General features: G+C 36.1%; 1 protein-coding gene across 2 annotated transcripts in view; it reads left to right on the forward strand.

The window, feature by feature from the left end:
- The window catches only part of ANKRD10 (ankyrin repeat domain 10), a 37,458-nt gene extending 17,782 nt beyond the window's left edge, over positions 1–19,676 (forward strand). The window contains exons 4-6 of one of the 2 annotated variants that reach the window (XM_082278559.1): positions 11,310–11,545; positions 15,038–15,133; positions 18,018–19,676. In XM_082278559.1, the coding sequence (XP_082134685.1) occupies positions 11,310–11,545; positions 15,038–15,133; positions 18,018–18,502 (817 nt within the window). In that variant the 3' untranslated portion in view covers positions 18,503–19,676. The remainder of the gene's footprint in view (positions 1–11,309; positions 11,546–15,037; positions 15,134–18,017) is intronic. The other variant, XM_082278560.1, reaches the window with a different exon arrangement.
- The last annotated feature ends 205 nt before the right edge of the window (positions 19,677–19,881 follow it).

Consider the following 19,881-nt stretch of genomic DNA (forward strand, 5'->3'; position numbering starts at 1 on the left):
TAAGAGTTTTATTGATCATGATATTTGAATAGTAGTGTAGAAAAACTTTTTATTTGCCTGCCAGAAATCTTCAGGTTTTAGATAAAATTGGGTTGTATACCATGGCAGAATGTTATGAGACCCTAAAGATATAATTTCCTTTCTAGTTTAATATACTCTGGTATTGAGGTTTGAGTAGAAGAACTGACATGCTGGGATAAATATACCAGTACATCTGTTTCTACCAGATGACAGATTCATGCTGTGATGTTGATTTCGTTCAGGCAGACACTTCAGCCACTTTCTCATTAAAGCTGTCTGGCATTCATCTGAGTGTGTAAATTCAATGCCAGAAGTGTCCTATCGCTGATATTAAGTTTTTCAGCAAGACTTTTATTCTCATTCTTTGACAGGGACTTAATTTTATTTCTTTTCAAATTCATCTGTTACAAACTGCCTTGTGTTGTTTAAAAAGGCAACATGAATTTCTTTTTTCTTCACAACTGCTCTCCATCCTTCGTAACAGAAGTCTGTACACTGTGGGTTTTTTTAGTGCTGCTACATTAGCCCTTTGTGAAATTCTTGTAATATATTTCTATTTCAAGTGACCATTCTTCTGCTAGCTCAGCTTTTACTCTTCTCGTACTTTTGAGATTTCTTGACTTTCTGAAAATCAGTCACCTCCAGTGAAGAGACAGAAGAGGAGTGATGTGTCATTTTGATGACAACACAGAAATTGGCCAGCACAGAAACTGGCCATTCCTTTGTGATGCAAACCCTCGGTTCCTTTTCAGACTGGAGGGGAAGCTTACATGGCCTGTTCTCTTGAAGGATCTCAGGGTTCAGAAATCTCCTGCCTTAGTTTCTGGATATCTTCCTGGTTTCTTAAAGTCTTAGGAGCTGAGGGTTTGTAATGTGTGCTTATTTTTCTTGCCTAGCAAACTTAACTACCAAACTTGTAATACTGAACTGCAGTCCATTTCAGGTGTTTACCTACTTGTGAAGTGCCGCGACTGTTCATCTTTTTACTTCAGAAGCTGTATAATGGCATGGATTCAGTGTAGAAGAACCACTTCTTTCCTACAGTCATTAAATTAACCTCATCTTGAGAATAATGCTTCAGGTTCTTACTGATCATTTGGATTTAGGTGCTTTTTCAACAGAGAGGTTCTTATCTGTTAATTAGTATATTAATGTTTGTATAATCTGTTTCCAAACTCAGAACACTTCATATGCATTCTTTTTTGTAAACCTGATTGCCTCCAGATAGCAGTTAAACTGCTGGATTAATTGCTATTGCTGCATTATTAGCCATTGCTGTATAGTTAAGGGAAAAAATGTGGCAGTTCTTGTTTAATTGTATGTAACAAGCATTTTAAGGGCCATCACTGTAGTACTCTTGCATTGACCATTTTTCAGTGTAGAGGATACACATGTTGGAATTTATTCTGCCTTTCTCATTTAATATAAATTCTTATGGAACGGCAAATTCAAAGTGGCATGTACATTTCAGTGGTAAAATACTAAATCTCCTTCAGAAAAAACCTGCAAGTAAAGCTTGGTAATTTCTTCCATGTTTGGTTTCCTGTTTGGTTGCTATGGTTGTAGAAGTGCTTGAGGTGGTTTGTAGGAGCTTGTGGTTATGAAGTAAGGCAGTAGTTTGGACTTAGTCTGAAGAAAAGATCTGGAAATACCAAAGCAGAATGTATATGCGTGGGTACCTGATAAAAAATGAGAGAGGCTCAGTCTTAGAGTAAACCAGTGTAGAAAAGGGTTGTTTTCATGGATACAGTCATTCCAAATAATTGCAGGAAGCTGAGGCAAACTCGTACCACTGAATTCCTGTTCAGTTTGAATGCAGATTATTGGAGGTGGAATAACAACTGTGATTACTGACATCAGTTTGAAAATAGAGCAGAATATGAGAGGTTCTGCTTTTTATGAGTAAAGTAAAATCCATCATTAAAGCAGTGATACTTACGACCTTTCTGGAGCATAAAGAGGAAGTTCACAAGATACATGTGAGGTTGATAGGGTAGCTTATTCATTAGTGAGAAGCCTTATAGCACTGGTTTCTTGGCTTTTCTTCAGTCTAAGAGAGCTGGGTAAAGAATACGAAAGTGTTGCCAAGACTTTTATATGCAGATAGCTCAGATTTCTGACAGGAATGTTTGGGGGTTTTTGTTGGGATTGATCTGTCTTCACTTAAGATATTGTGCTAATGTTCACATTAATGTGTGCATTTTCCCTTCAGATAGAGATTTTTTTGTTCTCTCTTTTTTTTTTTTTTTTTTCTCCTGCAAAATAAGCTATTCTGTTGCTATTCCAGCAACAGAAGCTTGGGTACAGTTAAGTCAGGTGGAGAAACCAAAATGTTACAAAGTGGAGCTTGGCCAGAGTTAAATACAGTGAAAGAAACAATTATATCCCAAATATAATAGTCTGATTCATTCCGACGGTTAGTCCAGATGTCAGTGGTGGTGATCTGTAGGGGTTCTGTGCTTGATCAGGCAGTAGTTTTTGACTAGATATGTGATGAGAGGATTGTTTATTGCAATGTGTGCTCTAGCCTGCTGTGTTGATTCGGTTTTGTTTGCTGATCTAGTTGGTGTCTTTTCAGTATAGTTGTTCATAGGTCAAGTAGTACCTAGTAGCATCTGGACAAAAAAAACCAGGAGGTAGTTGTGGCATAGCCCAGAACATGTTCAGGTTGGTCAGAAGAGTTTTCTAATATGTGTCAGGAACTACTGGTTACAAGATGTATATCATTGCATGGAGGCTTAACAAACCATGGAAGAGCTTTGATAATTATAACTTAGAGAAAATATCACTCTTCAGCTTCATTCTGTTTTGCTTGATTATGCTTGTATGAGATAGATTTTTCTCCCTTTATAAGAAAATTTATCTGAGTTGGAAAAACTTTTTTGTGAAGTGCATTTAAACTGGTTTTATGCACTTCAGCAGTTCCTTAATCCAAAAGATTTTGTTTGCTTGAGTAAACGCATCAAGTTATTTTTGACACCAAAAAAAAAAGTGTAGTTTGATAGTGTCCCTCTCTGTGCCCATTATGGGAAAATAATGAAACCATCTTATACTTACAGTCCTTTTCTTGATTTTTTTTTTTCCCTGCTTTTGGCACAAAAATGCCTTAAAATTAATTTGCCTCTTTACTTAAGTTTTCTTTCCAAACTTCCACTGTCCATGCTTTTTGTACTGAATAGCTTGAACTTTCTTCCAAGTTTGGCACATTGGAGAGAAACTTGCTTCCTTCATTTCTCTAATTCTAAGCTATCTTTGGGTTTCAGTTGCTATGTTGAGGAGAAATAATGTCATATTATTTGCTACTAGAATCCTCTTGGTAGAACTCTTGTGTTGCAAGCTGTTTTGTCTTTTCAAGTCAGAGTTTGCACTGAACCTGTCCTCAGTAGTTATCCATTACACTTTCTTCAGTGTTAGCAACTTTATTTGCAATTCTTGCTCTGTTTCTAGAAACGTGAAAGCAACAGCAGTGATAGTTCTCATTGCCATAAGGCTGGCGAAGTAACTCTTACATTCTCTATGTATTTAAAGTGGCTGCAGTACTGTAAAGACACTTATTCGGAATTTCATTTTGCTAGTGATCTAGGAAATATTTTCATTTTAATAGGAAAGGTCTTTCCTGTTATGCTGTATTGCAATCAGACTGTTCCAAGAGTCACCATGGTCTTCCATACCTTCCCTTTGTGAAGGGTTTTTAGGAATCACTTCTTAAATAATGAAATACGAATTTAAAAATATTGTTGCTCGTACCATGCCAAGTCAGGCCTATCTTGTTCAGGGAAAAGTTTACTTGGAAATGCAAATATTTTTTACAAAAGATGCTGAAAATGAAGTGCACTGTTTGAAGTCTTTAGTAAAGCATATAAACAGGAATACAGGTACAACAAAAAATCCTGATGGTGATGTTTGTGGTAATTGCAACATCGCCTATCATGGTTAATGAGTTCTTTCTTCTGCCAATGTTTGCTCAGTCAGGAGTTGAAGTATCTAGGAGCTAATTACAGCTGCATAATTCATAGTGAACCTTGATTTTTATGTGGAAAAAGTGGCTTCACAAAGCAGAGTCCTTCTGTCCAGTATGTTTCTCATGTTATGATTTTGGACGATGTTCACAGGAACTCTACCACTGGTTTTAAAAGTGTAAAATAATTTCAGCTGCCAAATGCTTTGTTGTGAAATAAAAACTTGGCACCAACTTGTGCTTTTGTAGATGCCCAGTATGTAATTCTAGCATGAATTTGTATAGCTGTCCCCAGCAGTAACACACATTTGTTTAGTTAAGATTATTTTTCTCTTGGTATCTGGAAAAAAAAAGTTTGAAACAATTTTATAACTTCCGTATTTGGACACCAAAGGGTTAAAACACTTAAAGTTTAGTATTTTAAAATAATTTTGCTTTAGAAATTTTAGACTAGTATACTACTGTTTATATAGGAAACAATTTTTCTCACTGTGGGCATTTTAGTGTTCTGATCTTTTTTTTTCTCTTTCTTCTTTTGTTTTGTTTTAATCCTTGTATCTGCTAATTTTTGTATAGGAATAGCTACTAATTCTTTTGAGATACAGCCTACTAAATTTAAAGTAATTGAAGCCATGAGTTGACCAGTAACTTTAATCCATTCTATATAAATTTCAGTGAAGAACTGAAAAATTGGTTTCAGGATGAAAGTTATAATGCTTTTAAAGGCATAAAAGGCTTAGTATCTTGTTGTTAAGGTGGTCACATGACAATGGCTTACATATTGAATAATGTGCTACTGCACTTTATGTATGTTAATGTACTTTTAATCTTAATGTTGCCTGCAAATATGTGATCCCTTATGATATAAGTTTCCTGTTTATGCACCATTGCCCGTTTAAATCAAACAGAAGATTCTGAAACTGTAAAAACTACACATGTCAATGTTTTACAGCTACGTAATTCGAATTGACTTGATTTTTTCAAGTAATCCTAGAAAGGGGGAGCATTCCATATAGAAACTGCTGAAACTGCCACAGGTGCTTCTCCGAAAACCTTACAGTTGTGGCATTGAATGTTCAGTATCGCTTCCTTTCTGCACACAAGGCATACTGTTGAGGTATTTGTTGCGGTGATTGGTTTTAATGCTAATCTAGGAATTCAGATATAGAATCTATAGATTTGCATGCTTTGCTTACCCTAATTTACAATTATCTACATTTTTATTTGTAAACTAACAATAGATAAGTTGAGATCAGTAATTTTTAACAGATTTTACATTGATATACGAAAACTGTGGTTTATTTTCTTAGATTGTCGCATGGCATTAACAAAAACACAGTAAGCTGTAGGTGCTGTAATCACTATTTCAAATTAAGCATTTAGGAGATTTTTTTTTCATATATGATTTTCAAAAAGATTATTGCTGACTTTTTGTAGCAAATGTTTGTCTTGTTTTTCAAGGTATGTGACATTATAAGTTGAAGATAGTGTATTTCTATGTTAAAAAGACGTAGAAATCTACTTGCCTTTTTTCTGCCAATGAATATGAAAAATTAACAAGCAACTTAGAAGCAATTTTTTTTAAAGTAAATTCAATAGCATTTATAATTCTATATGAGAAGCACAAGTCTTTGTTTTCTTTCCACAGATCTTTCAAAGAGTAAATTTTGTAAGTCACGCTGAAGTAAATCTTCCTTGCACAAAATCATTTTTAATCAATTCTAGATTTTGAGTTGGTTTCTTTCTTTTTTACTTTCTATGGCTTAACCATAGTGGAAATATCTTGAATATTTTTTAAAAGCTTGCCTTAAATTTTTTCCTTCCTTTAGTAAACTTCTTAAATTAGATTGAAATAATAAACATTTCCTTCTAAATAAAGCGAATCTGAAAGTTAACTTCATGTTTCTGTACACCAATCCTGTTTGGCCAGATAATGCACTTGTCTCTTGGTTTTGAGCCACAATTGAATTACACTAACAGCCAACGTTTTTGAAAAAGCATTTCAGAAGAAGGAAATACCTAAACTCATGCTTCATCAGTGTCCTCTTTATAGCTGCTTTAACTGGATACCAGGACTCTCAGATGAACTGGGCATTTAGAATGGGAGTTCAGATGATGTCAACCAGAGGGAGAAAAATGGATACTAAAAAAGTCCTCTTCATGCCAAGATTAGTCGGTTTTGAAGACTGCCTGTGGATATCACTTGACAGAAGAAGAAAAACATGTTTTAAGTGTTGTTTTAAGCACTGTAGGTCTGTGAATAAATGCATATGCAAAAGTCAGAGCATTAACTCAATATATCAGTGTGCATTTTGAGTTTATTTATAAAACACCTGTCACTACAGAACAATGCAAGTGTCATATGTCAAGAAACTTCACGATCACGTACTCATCCCTATTCAGAATTTCACCAGCTTTTCTTGTGGATTTTTTCTGTCTAGAATAACTTCATAATATGAAAATATATTCTTCCTTACATTTGGCTTTCTTCTTTTGCCTTGGAGTTAGCATCTTATACTTCTGTACTTTGAAGAAAACAAGATGTTTTTATTCCCATCTCCTGGATTTTAGCCTACAAGAAGGCTGAGGGTAAATAATACCGTGCTTCATGATTTAAATTCATTTCTAGTAATAATGGAAACAGTGGATAAACTGTATAGCAAAAAAATTTTAAAATGCTGCTAAGTGAAAAAAACCTGAAGAGGACTCAGTCATTTTTCAAATACTTGAATTGCCTTGGAAAGGATGCAAGGTATGTGTTTTCTAAACGTGGAGTGAACTGATTTTCGGACAGCTGCCTTTAGCCCTGGGCAATGTTAAGTAAGGAATTTTTCTTCTGTTTGTCAGTTCGTGCTTTCATGTATGTTCCTGTCTGGAGCAGGCGCCAAAAAAGGAATTATATTTTCAGAGCTTCTGTTTTCAGTGTCCTTTCTTCAGTTTTTCAACCCGTTCCTGCAGCTGGAGTGACCTTCAGAGTTGTCTTTAGTTTTTGACTTTTTTCTTTTTTACTGGAGAGAGAAAGTTACTGTCAAATCAGACAGCAGTGCTCCAAAAAATTCTATGCCACCCTTTAGAAAATTCTGCACTAAGTCAATGAATACTGTGTAATAAAGGCTGACGAAACATAAAACACATCACTTTTCAGGACTTACTCTGCTTTTCTTATTTATGTCTTCGTTCCATCCTTACACACCTTCCTTGCTGCTGGCTTTTTCCTTCATAAGGAATTCATTTGAAAAATGCAGTGTTTGTAACTTGTTCTTTGGCTTGTTTCAGTTAGAAGCCTAGCCTAGAGACAAACCTTGAATAGAAACATAAGTTTGTCCTTAAGTTTGGCATCTATGTCATGAAACAAGAAGTTTTTAAAAAAGAGCTAACAACAACAAAAGCCCCTACAAAACAAAATGTAAAACCTGCTAGAACTTTCTGTACTCATTTTTTAATTCTGAGTAATGCAGTTGCAGAAACAGAGCTGTCATATTTGCTGTATGATTAGCAGTAACAAAAGGACAGTTTGCCTGAAGATTTAATATCAGTGTGTTTTGAGTTTCTTTGGAGCTTCCAGTATTTCAAGATGTTTAGGATAAAAGATCAAAGCTGGTACCAAAGGGACTTTTAACTTTTTTAATAAGTGGAGGATGGGTGGAAAAGATTGGTTTTTTTCAAGACACATAACATTGAGGTAATTCTGTCCATGCTGTCCACTGGTTTACTTTTTTTTCCAGTGTTTTTCTTTCACAGCCCAGGTCTTGAAGTTACTTTCAGTTATAATATCCTTTAACAATATTTTTCCTTTATGTCAGCAGGTACGATAAATGAAGTACCTTTCAAGGGACACAATAACTGAAATAGCTGAAAATTTACTTGAATATAGTGATTATCTGTGAGTTTTCTCCTTGTTGATTTTTGTTTCATTTTCTTTCATGTCATAGCCATTTGACACTTTGTAGCAAATGAATCACATACTATTTCTCCTCCTTTTAACTTGATAGTCAGTTCACATATAATTGCAGTTCATAACCAAGGGCTGACCTAGGGGTTGCACATCAGAGGTTGAACTCCTCTTAAGTCTTATGTGTGGTTGGAACAGTGAACCATTTCTATTTTCATCTATATAATCTAGTCTGTCTACAGTAATGACACTTAAATTCTTAGCTCCTGGGATAAGCTGAGGCAGACGCTTCACTGTCAGACATGGGCAGCATTTGAGGTAGATCATACACTGCAGGTTTAGTATTAGATGTATTCTCAGTTCCTTGTAATTACAGCTATAACAGGGTGGTTCTACTCCAAGTCCAGATTAACACTTTTAAAGAATGGTCTAGTAGCTATCCAGCTTTTTAATTTATTCAAGTACTCCTGGGTTTCTGGAAGGACTGTATGACACTTTTTCTGTTACAGACTCAGAATCTGACAATATGTCTAAATTACTTTGAAAATACATAAAACTATTCCAGTCTGGTAAAACTCTGTGATACCTGTTAAGAGCATTTTCTTTCCTATTTTGTTCCTACTTACATTAGCCTTTTTTTTTTTTTTTGATTGCTTGCATTTTGTTATGATAGGCTGATACAGCACAGCTAGCTCTTGCTGCCTTTTGTGTTCCCACTGACAGATTTTTTCTTCCTAGAAAAAGCTAGAAAAATCAGCTAAAGAAGTAGGTCTTTTTTATCTTTCTAGCCTGCTTTTGAGAAAGTGACAGAAGGTTTCTGCAAAGTTTGTCAGCTTTTCTTTTTCTTCTTCCTGTTAATACTGGAATGCAAGCCAGTTTAATGGAAATTTGAAAGTATATGAAAGTCCAATAATCATGCTTTGATTAATTGACAAATGGATATAAAAAAGATACTCAAATTAGTGTTCCCACCGTAAGTGAGCAGGGAGAACTTAACAACTGTGTTATCTTCCATAACATTTGTGCAAAAAGTTTCTAGTGATCTAGAGCCTATAATCTTCTTTTATTTTATTAAACTTCTTTTCTTTTTTTTTTCATTGCTAACTTGATAGGCTAAATTCAGATTCGCACATTTAAGAGGGGTGTTTCTAAACATATCCAATAGTCTTGAGTCCCTTGGAAACCTATGCAGTGCTTCCAGAATATTTCTGTAGAAGAAGCACATCTTTGTTTACTTGTTTAGAGTAATTTGTTCAGGAAGAGGTAGGAATGGGAGAGACCTTTGAATAGCGAAGATCATTGCATTTTAAAATTTGGCAAACTTTTTTCATTTCTGGGAAATCTAGTTTTTCTTTCCCAGAGTTTGGTTGTGTAGCTTTACACGCTTTGATCTTTGTTGATACATCTCCAAATGCCTCTGGCATCTTATATTGATGTTCCTTTGGAAAATGGTGACTTACTGTAGTCTTTTACAGTCAACTTTTCAAAGCAGAGTTAGTGTTCAGTAGTACTTGCTAAATAATAGAATTACTGACTCCTTGAACTTCTATTAAATTAGGTGGCCATTCAATACTGTATTGGTTTTGTCATTTTTATCTTTGCGTAACTTTATTTATTTTGCTATTACTTAGATTTCTGTTACTGTTCTTTTGGGGCTCGCAAATTTAAGAAAGGTATCGGAGAACTGAGCTTTTCTTTTTGACCAGAACAGATCTGTTAAAATTTCTATTTCCTAAGCTGTAGTTTCATTGTTCTACATCCTTACGCTGCACAAGTAAATTAGAATTACTAAAGGAGTATCAGATGTTGCTTAGCAGCAACTTCAGCAGGTCATCCAGTTCAGCAGGGGAAAGATTTGACTGTAGAATTTCTGATATCATAGACCACTCTTAAAATGAGGGGAAGAGACCCCTCTCAAGATTCAGCAACTTTCATACTCTGAAACTTTTTCCTGATGCTAACTTTAATTATCCTTTGTTCATATTAATCCCATTTGTATACTGCCTGCACTGGATGCACAGAACAGATTATTCACTTTGCAGCTCTTCTGACTGATACCACCACCTCGAAGTTTCACTTCTTTTGACTAACTAGGTTTTTCAGTGTTCTGAAGTCTTACTTTCTAGACTGCTCTTGACTGGTGTTCTGTGGATTTTCACTAGAGGTCCAAGTAAATAGTGACTTAGAATAGTGTAATATAGAATGAAATTACCCTGGTTTAGGTTGTGGGTTTTGTGACTGTAGTATTTTGACTTAGCAATTTATGGAAGTAGTCTTGCTGTAATAGTTTCTAAAGATTTTCTTATAGCAAGTAAGTTACAGTGACCTAGGAAGCAAATCTGGGCTTTGTTCCTTGATTTCTTCTCATGAGCTGGAGTTTCAAGAGAATCAGGTCTATCAATCTTCTGAATTCTTATTCTGTTAGCTGTTCTGTTTCTGGATTTTTAAGTAATGAAAAAAATGAAAAACGACTGAAGCCAAGAAACAAAAATTCCATTTTTCTGACTAGTTATGTCTGTCTGGAAAAATAATAGTAAAGATTAATTGGCATCTTTTGCTTCACCATCTAGTTTCGTCATTCCTGGCCCTCTTGTCTTCACTTCTATGCTGTTCCTTATGAAGTTAGCCTAAATTGCTAAGCATAAGGTATCCTGTATGTTTGTGTAAGTGCATGTGATACAGCACTTTCTCAAATTAAACCTCTACATCTCTACATATCCTCCCTGATTTCATTCCTAACCTCCTTGATGCACTAGAATATGCAAAATCCAGTGCCATTCTCTTGTGCACAGAAAAGTCTTAGTTGAAATTACCAAAGCAAGTCCTAGTACTTATGATGTCACACACTTTGAAATGAGAAACAAACCAGAAACGAAAGTATAAGCAAAGCATACCTAAGTATAGCATCTTTATCTATCTATCTTTTACTATATATGTATATATTTTGTTGTTAGGAAGAATGGTGATGTTGTTGTTACCTTAGAAACCAGAATGCCATGGACAATTGCCAAGTCATGTTAAGTTTGTTTTGAGTATTTGATCTCTTGCTCAAGTTAAAGCAATAGATTTCAGAATAAACTGCAGAAGATGGTAAAATTCGACACTTAAATTAGTCTGAAGTTTATGTAAAGGTCAGCTACTTCAGACTATTTTAGAATAAAGCATTTTGAGAAGTTTAAATAGGAAGATGGTTTAAGGCACATAGTATATTGATTTTATTTAAAAGTGTATTGTCTCCCAAATTTTGCTTAGAAGTGAGATATATGTGCAAAAAGTTAAGTTAGTTATAAAACTAAGATTGATAACTAATTTCTTAATGGAAAATTTGCTAAGTGTATGTTTTCTCTCATCACCAGCAGATAGATAGTCAGTAAGGGCAGCAGCAGCAGCCAGCTAGCCTGATGAATGAGTGTAATCCAGTTTCTTTGTATTGTACAGCTTGAGAAATGCCAGTGGCCTGACAGCAGCAGACCTTGCACATACCCAGGGCTTCCAAGAATGTGCCCAGTTTCTCTTGAACCTCCAGAACTGTCACCTGAATCGTTTCTATAGCAATGGCACCTTAAATGGGGTTCATCAGAATGCAGGTCCCAATCCATTCAGTGGTGGGACAAGTCGAAAGAGATCCTTTGAAGATACGGAGTCTGCTGGAGTAAAGAAGGCTAGAACAGAAGGTGAGACCCCAGAGGTAAAAGGGATGGGTTGATACTGTTGCTGAGAAAGGAAAATAAACATTTTAAAGCCTTTTGGAGTGGATGTTGAGTATTATTGACAAACTCACATATCTAAATTACATATTAATACAAGAAGCAGATTAGTGCAATTATTCCATGCTGCAAGATCCCAGTTTTTGCTATCATCATCTTGGCATGTTCAGAAATTTCTATTTCCAGAAAGTGTTAAAGCTGTATGATGCCAAGAATATTTACGCAGAGGAGTAGGAGCTGAAATTAGCTTCTACTCCTTCCTCAGTTTCTTCAGCTTTAGGAGGGTCAAATAACATTCCATGGATTCACAGAGATGCCCAGATGTTCTGATAATTTTCTCTTCAGGGATTAATTCACAGTTCAGAAACTGCTAGGTAGGGTGGATGGAAGAAATTGAATGCAGAAAGGTTTCTCAAATCTAGAGGGGTTATGTCTGTAAGTTAACATTCTTTAAGTTTCCAGGATTGTTTTCCAAGGGGAACTGCTATCTTACCAGAAGGGTGTTAGACTAGAATGAACCTTAAGGTTTCCTATCCAGCCTTGAATTGAGGATACTGCTTCTTTGCCAGGAATAATGGAGTAGTAGAACCTAAAGATACCTTTTGGTAGCTCTACGTAGAAATGGTTTTTTACATCTTAGGAACACCTTGAGTAAAATGATTAAGGAGAATTATCTTCTTCCTTTCTATTGGTCATCCCACTAAATTCTTATTAAAAACAAGGGAGTAATTCTGAACTCAAACCTCCTTTTTCCTAATGATGCTAAAGGATGCTTTTCTTTAGCATCAGGAAAGGGACTTCGTAGGTCTTCATTGAAGACACTTTCTAACATATGTGACTTTCAGTGAGCCAAATAGAATGGGCTTAAACAGTGCTTAATTCCAGATAGCAAGGGCAATTGAGACCTAAACCATGTTTTTAAATATGACCTGGGTAACTTAAATCACATTGATATCTTCTCTAGTATTTGTTCAGTACTTGCTACCCAGACACCATTTTGCCTATAGCAGGATCAGAGACTGTAACTGGGTACTCCATTGCCAGTCATAAACAGGATATGTTGCTTCATGTAGCTAGTCTAAATGATAAATTTCATTATGGAGAAGAGTCCCTGTGCAGTTAAATACAAGACTTCAGGAGTAAGTATTTCCCAGGTCGCTACATAGGATAAGAGAACTTGCCCGGTATACAAGTGCCCATAACAACTACAGAAAGATGTTTTCAGTCCATTGATCTGCTACCAGGAGGCACTACCTGAAGTCAGGTTAATTTATCTTGCATTTTGAAGAGCTGCTCCATCTGAATGTTCCTAAGCAGCTGTCTCTTTCAGTCGATAGGCAGCATTTCCCCACAGTCTGGAGGGGTGGCACTGGGCTACACATGTTCTCTCTTTTGCCATGAAGTAGCAGTATCTGCATTACCTTTCACTGTACAGAGCTGGTCCAGTACCTAAATTAGATTGAGCAAATGGACAATGCTTGAAGTGAATGAGTGCTCCTGAGCAATTACAGAAATGTTGGAAAAGGAATTGGAGTAGGTAATTTTTGAAAGTGTTACCAGTATGACTTCTTAAGACCTTCACAAACAAATGCAAAAGCTTTGCTGCTTTTGCTTGAAGGTGTTTGGAGTAACTAAGAGACGCATCCCAGCTGCGGAAGCTGCAGTTTCTAATCTGACGTGTTTGCCCTCAGAGACATCAGCATCAGTAATAACTATTGCATCGATGTAAAAAGTCTGTTGCACTGAGAATGAGTCACTGTTCCTGAGGCTTTTTGGTAAACAACAGAGCTGAGTAATGAGGTGGTACCAGTACATCTTTGTGCTTAGCTGGCCTTTGTAAAGAATAAGCCCAATTTTGTGTTAATTTTAAACTTACTAAAACCACACTGGTCTGTTGTCCTTCAAAGACTATTTGCACAGGAGATTCCAGATGTTCAGAGAGTGAAGGCAACCTGTATTTGCAGGGAGGAGTCAGATTTTGATGCCCGTACCCCAAATCAGAACAATTCAGTGCTTTGAAAAAAACTACTTGCTGTGACAACATACGTCCCTTACAAGAACCTGTAAGCACTAGAGTTGAGAGAAGATAAATGCTTAAGGTGTGCTGTGCCCTGGAATAACTAAACTGGGCAGTGGATAAACATTACTTGCAATTGTTTATATGCACACAGGTCTATCTCCTAACAAGTCCATAGTATTAAAAAAAGGCTTAAACCTCAAAATTAGGCAATGCTGATACACTGTACACTGTGATAAAAACTAATTACTCAAGTGTAATTAACAGAAGTAAATTGGTGAGCACTCTCAGGATATATGCCAAATAACTTTTAATTTTGACTTAAAAACATAAACTGGATTTTATGTTCATTTTTCTGAAATCAATTCCAGAAATTTCATCCTGCTTCCTGGGCGGGTCAGCAGAGGGTGGTGCACAGGTTCAGAGATGGTGATGATGATGATGCACACTGGGCCAACTGGACACACAGCTGTATTCATGTCAGTCCTGATCCTGGCCCCTCTAGTCCAGCCCTCAGCAGGTTGACTTGTGCCCTGTGCTGTGTGTGCTGCTCACAACCAGTGTCTCAGTGTCACGAGCCTCAGCACAGATGCTTTGGGTGTTCTGTGTGAGGTGTGATGGAGGGCATTCCTGGAATTGCACCCTGGAAGTGAGCAAAATGAAACTGCACTTTCATATTCGTCTAGGTAACTAAAAGAAAATGTCTTTCCCTTCCTGGTTTAGGGTAATTTGAAGCCTGCTGATCCAAGGGCCCTGACGTGATTTAGGCCCTCAGTGATCTCCTTGGCCCTGGAACACTTCAGAGCTTAAGGTTCTTTAAAAATGAGTGTTTTATGAAAATTTTGGTCGTGCCCAAGGTAATGGGAGCTGAATTGTAGTCCACCAAAGCAGGCATTTATAACATAGTATTACGAGTGTGTGCAGTGTGTGCAGGAAAGCGTGTTAATGTCAGCGTGAGAGCCGGGCAGGGCCTGCTGGAATGATACTGGAGCAGTGCTCTGGGTAGATACAAGAAGCAGTAGTGAAGTCAAGCCCATCGTGCTTATTAAAGCATTCCCTCCAGCAGTCTAACCACTTGTCAGCTTCTCTCAGAAGACAGATCTGCTTGTTCAGCTCTATGAAGAGATCCCTGGAGCAGTCTGGTATGGATAAGGGTGGGTTACTGGGACCTGACCCTTGGGAGTGAAAAAGAGAGCAGTTTAGACTTACAGTAGGCAAATGTGAGTTGGGCACATCACCTGTAAAGCCTAAATATGAGTAACTTAAATTTCTATTTATTAACCTATTTGTACATCAGACTAGGAACTTTGATATGTGGGTGCAAAGTCTAATAGGTACCCTGGTAATTCTCTCTTTTGCTTTAGTAATGGAAGTACTCATCTTTTTGTTGGCTGAGTTTTCAAGTGGGAACTAATGGCTAAACATGACTCTCTTTTTGTCAGCTTACAGTTTCGATGGCTTAATACCCATGCTGAATGGAGGAGTTGAGGACGATGCTGACAATATGCACGTTGATAGAGAGTTTGCTGTTGTATCAGGTGGGAGTGGACAGTTTCCTGTTAACTACAACAACATTCAAATGGTTGAAGACACCAAACAACAGGAGAGTACTTCTGTTGGACCAAAAGAAATTGAAATATACACTGTTTCTGCAATGCAAACTCCTTGTCGTTGCAAGAATCAATATGCGTTTTATTTTTAATTTAAGTATAAAACTTAGTCCTTTATTTTTGCACATTGTTGTCTGGAGTCTTGAAAACTATTGTATTGCTGTTAACACCCATTATATTGGGGGATTAGTAGGTATTGAAAATTAGCTGTTTCATGCAATGTATTGTAATGGTGAAAGAGAAGTTTATTAGTCATTTCTTAATATTTCAGGTAAACAGAAGTCCATGATGGCTGTTCACTTTTAACCTGAGGCTTGTATTACGTTGTGCCTTGCTTCTAGTTACTATAATTTTGGGTTAAAGGAAGTTCAGAAATAAGTTAAATTATTCATTTAATTTTGATTGAGTAGATAGTAAGAAGACTTGATAGGGAAACATCCTGGCTTTGAAAATAACGTGTTGTGACAAAACTATATTCAAAACAGTGCAACAAATACTACAGAGAATAGTCTGGACATATATCCTGTGTTCAGAATTTGTTCAGACACAATGACATAAGTGCAGGATCCTGCTACGGGATTTTTTAATGTAAATTGAAGATTAGACATCACAGTTTTAACCTTACTATTTGGAACTAGTGTACCTTGGAAAACAGATTTTGTGTTTTGTACCAATCATCATGAAACAGTCAAAAATGTTACTAGGATTGGTCAATATTAATGCTCTAGATTTTTTAAGGGCTGCTTAATCAAGATGCTTTTGGTAACCCCAGGATGTGTATAGAGTTTGATTTAAACTGTCTGGGGTCAGCTTTTTTTGCACTTTGTGGTTAAGACATGGTGTTACTACAATAGTGCGTTACTACATTCAGAAATGAATTTCCTATTTATCAATTTTTTTCTGCCAGAAGTATGTTTATGCTTTTACCACAGATCCAATTCAACAAAGGGAATGATAATTAATAGATTTTAATATATTAGGAATAAATATATATGCATATATATAATCAATACTTTAGAAGTAGACTATGATATTTTCCAGTGATAATTACTAAGTGTTCTTATTTATGAAAAAAATTTTTTTTTCATAAATATACTCTATTACTCTATTACTATAGGTGCTCATTTTTAACCAATGATAACATTCTATAATTATCACTAGAACTATTCGTTACCTACTTTTGCATATTAACTAATAGAAGTGCCAGATTTATTAAATTTGATTTGGCAAAACCAGCCTATAAGGGTTTATTTTTAAACAGTTAAAATTTTGCACTTTTCAGTTAATAAACACAATATGAAACTCCTTCTGTGCGTTTTCATCACTGAAGTATTAACTTTGAAGTCTTGATGGGTTTGTGGGGGTTTTTTTCCACTTTTAATGAGAATTCATGGTTAGCGAGTTTAGCTGATGTGGTTATTTTAACTGATGTAGGGACTAAACAGGAAACTCCAGTTAGTGCATCCAGGGAGTTACAAATTGGACACATTTCTTGTGTTACGTATTGGTGTCTGTGGAGTATCAGTGCTGTAATTTGTATTTCAAATAATAGCCATGCAAAAGACTGAGAGAGAACCAAAACTCCAGATTTTTCCTTGTCAGACAGTGGTACTCATTACATGTCACTTAAATGGGAACCCAGTGTTTTACAAATGTGGGAAGTTGCCAACAGACTAAATTAACTGAATTAATTTGTATACACGCAGTAAATGCAATCCTGTTTTGCACATGGGTTTATGCGTTCATGGAGACATAAACATATGTGCCTGTATCCAAGGATAATCACAGAATGTAAAATCTTTAAATGTCACCACATAGCTCTGTAGTTGCTATGTTTGCCTTGTTCATCTTTACCAATATAGACATAAATTATATTTTTAAGGTGGAACATATCATGCATTTTTTGTGCTAGTACTTTTGAGTACCACTGCAAAAACATGCATTTCAGACAGACTGATGAAATCTGTTCATGGAAACAAAACCTATTGTACTAATTATTAACGTCAAAGGGGAAGTTGTTTCAAAACAGTTGTCAGTGATTTTTGCATGCACATTTTTAGAATTTTGTTTCCTACTACTAGTATTTTTTAGTCTTCTGTGCACTCTGCTGTTGCTATTGTATGGCATTTTGCATGTGGATTGTACACATGCTATTATAAATGTAGAATTAAATACAAACCTGCCCAGTATGTTATCTAGCAAGCTGCTAGGTACATTGAAGTACTTTCTGAATAAAGGAACTTAAAAACATTTTATATTAGCACCCCAATGTACCATTTCTCTGTTTGTCTTACTTCAGTGCATACTGTACTGTGAGAGTTACAACTAAAAAGAAAAAAAAGCCACAGTTAAATCACAGCTGAAAAATGAAAAAAAAAAACAACTCTTCACCCTCTCACAGATACTCACTTCTTGTATGTACATAATCTTCCATCCCAAGAGGGCATTACAGTTAAGGTGGAAAGATGCCTTTTATTCCACCCTTGAATACACTGCCCAGAATGTTGTCTGCTGCACTTATTTCATACAGTTAAATGAAAAAAAAAAAAAAATCGGAGAATTTCACATTGTCTTTGCAAAGACTAACATAGGCTTATTTTCAAAACAGATGTAGATAGATAGTTGCATTTTCAACATAACAATCCAAGCCACAAACTTACTGGTCAGATCTCATTACTTGGAACTACCTGCATTGTTATAAAGAAAGGATAGTTTTATTTTCAAAGTTGTGTATGGAAGCATTTTTTAAGTAAGTGAAGTATAGTGGAGACATTTTGATGTATTTCAATCTATTCTTAATTGTTGGTGACAGGTGTATTTCTTAATGCAGATATGAATAGCAGTAGCTCCATATTGAATGCACTGACAAATGGATGTGCCATCAATGGACATTTGGATTTCACCGCCGCACAACAGCTCAGTGGGATGGATGCCAGGCGTGAGGAGTGCTTAGCATTAACACCTAACGGAGTCATTCCTGGAGTAACTTCTCCCAGTAGGCATCGAATTCATGCCAGTAACGGCACCGAGGAACCGGAAAAAGCCATGAGTAATTCCACCGATATGTGTGGATCTCTCCACCTGAATGGAAGCCCGAGTAGCTGTGTTTCTAACCGGCCCTCATGGGTGGAAGACCCTGGAGATACTTTGCACTATGGACACTATCATGGTTTTGGGGATACTGCTGAGAGCATCCCCGAACTCAGTAGTGTTGTTGAGCATTCCAATTCTGTCAAGGTCGAGCAGAGATATGACAATACTGTCCTAGGCACAATGTATTTGTACCACGGTTCCTAGGTGAATGACATTTATATCAAATGCATATTGAAATTGCTACCAAATGATACTAGGGGGACAGAATCCTCACATAGCATTAAATTTGAAGATTGCAACTTGTTGCTATTTTTACACTTTGTTTATATAAAAAGTAAACCTTTAATTTGACAGCCTTATACAATAGTTGTAGTTTGTTGCATGTATGGGGCTTATTTAGTGATAAAATAGGTGCTGTCATGATGGAATGTTTATTGTTTTCATTTTTTTATTATGGAATGTTCCGGTTTTGTATTTTTTTCCTAAGCTTGTGAACACTATCTTTCCCTTTTTAGAGCTGTTTCCCTTTTATTAAGTTTAACTGAATTTTGTGAAGAAAATGTTATGTATGTGCATCACTTAGAGGTAAAGATTTTTCTTTTCCGTATCTTCTGCTGAAGCTATGGTAGCAATATCAATGCCAGCTCTCACTATGCAAGGTTGAAAGTGGCAATCTTCTGGAGCTTCTCTGACTTTATAGTTTGTACATTTGTTTGGTATAATTAGATGTTCATCTTTAAATTTTACAAACAAGTTTGTTTAAAAATGCAGAGACAAATTTGGAAGAAGTTGCTGTTTCACTTTCTGTAGCGTAGAAGTGCTTTCTGTTGTTGTTGGGCTCTTTGCATTACAGAGTGGGAAAGTGGGCTGCCTTTGTTTGGTCGCAGTTGGGTGTGCCTCAGGTTAGCTCTGTGGTGGGTTTCTTTGGCTTCTCTCCTTTATGTGTGTGCTTGATATTTTACCATAGCTCGCAGACTGGAGGCATGTTGGCACTGTTCTGCTTTGTACGCAGTTGAAAATTGCTGTTACTCGTTATAGAATTTGCCAAGTCAAAATATTTGAGTTTGACTGTCTTGGATATACATTTATTGTCTTTTTTTTTAACATATGCTTTGAAAATGTAATGTTGTGTACTCTGGGCTATGCTCACAGAAAATACATTGTATTTAATGCTTAATACACAAATCAAAATTCATATAAGTGCACTATATGAGCACTAATACTATAAGTTGCTGCTTGTGTTATAAGTGAAGAGTGGGGAAGAATATGATAAATGAGATAAGCCCTCTGAATTGTGTTGATTTTTTTGTTCTTGTTTTGTTTAAAAAGGGACCTTTACAAATTGGATTTTAAAAAAAAATAAACATATTACATTGTATCTGAATATTTTGTTCAGATGTTATTATTTAGCGGCAAGTCAAGAAAGCGTTAAATAAGTTACATGTCACAATTCTCATAATCTTTCTCAGTGCTGCTGTGGAATTTCTCTTTGTCAGTATATGAAAGCAAATGGAAACAGCCCAACAAGTTGTCCTTGACTGAATTACAGAAACACAAACTGGATATTTGGTGTATGACAGTCA

Source organism: Coloeus monedula (genome assembly GCF_965178545.1).
Source record: "Coloeus monedula genome assembly, chromosome: 3".
Taxonomy (NCBI): Eukaryota; Metazoa; Chordata; class Aves; order Passeriformes; family Corvidae; genus Coloeus; species Coloeus monedula.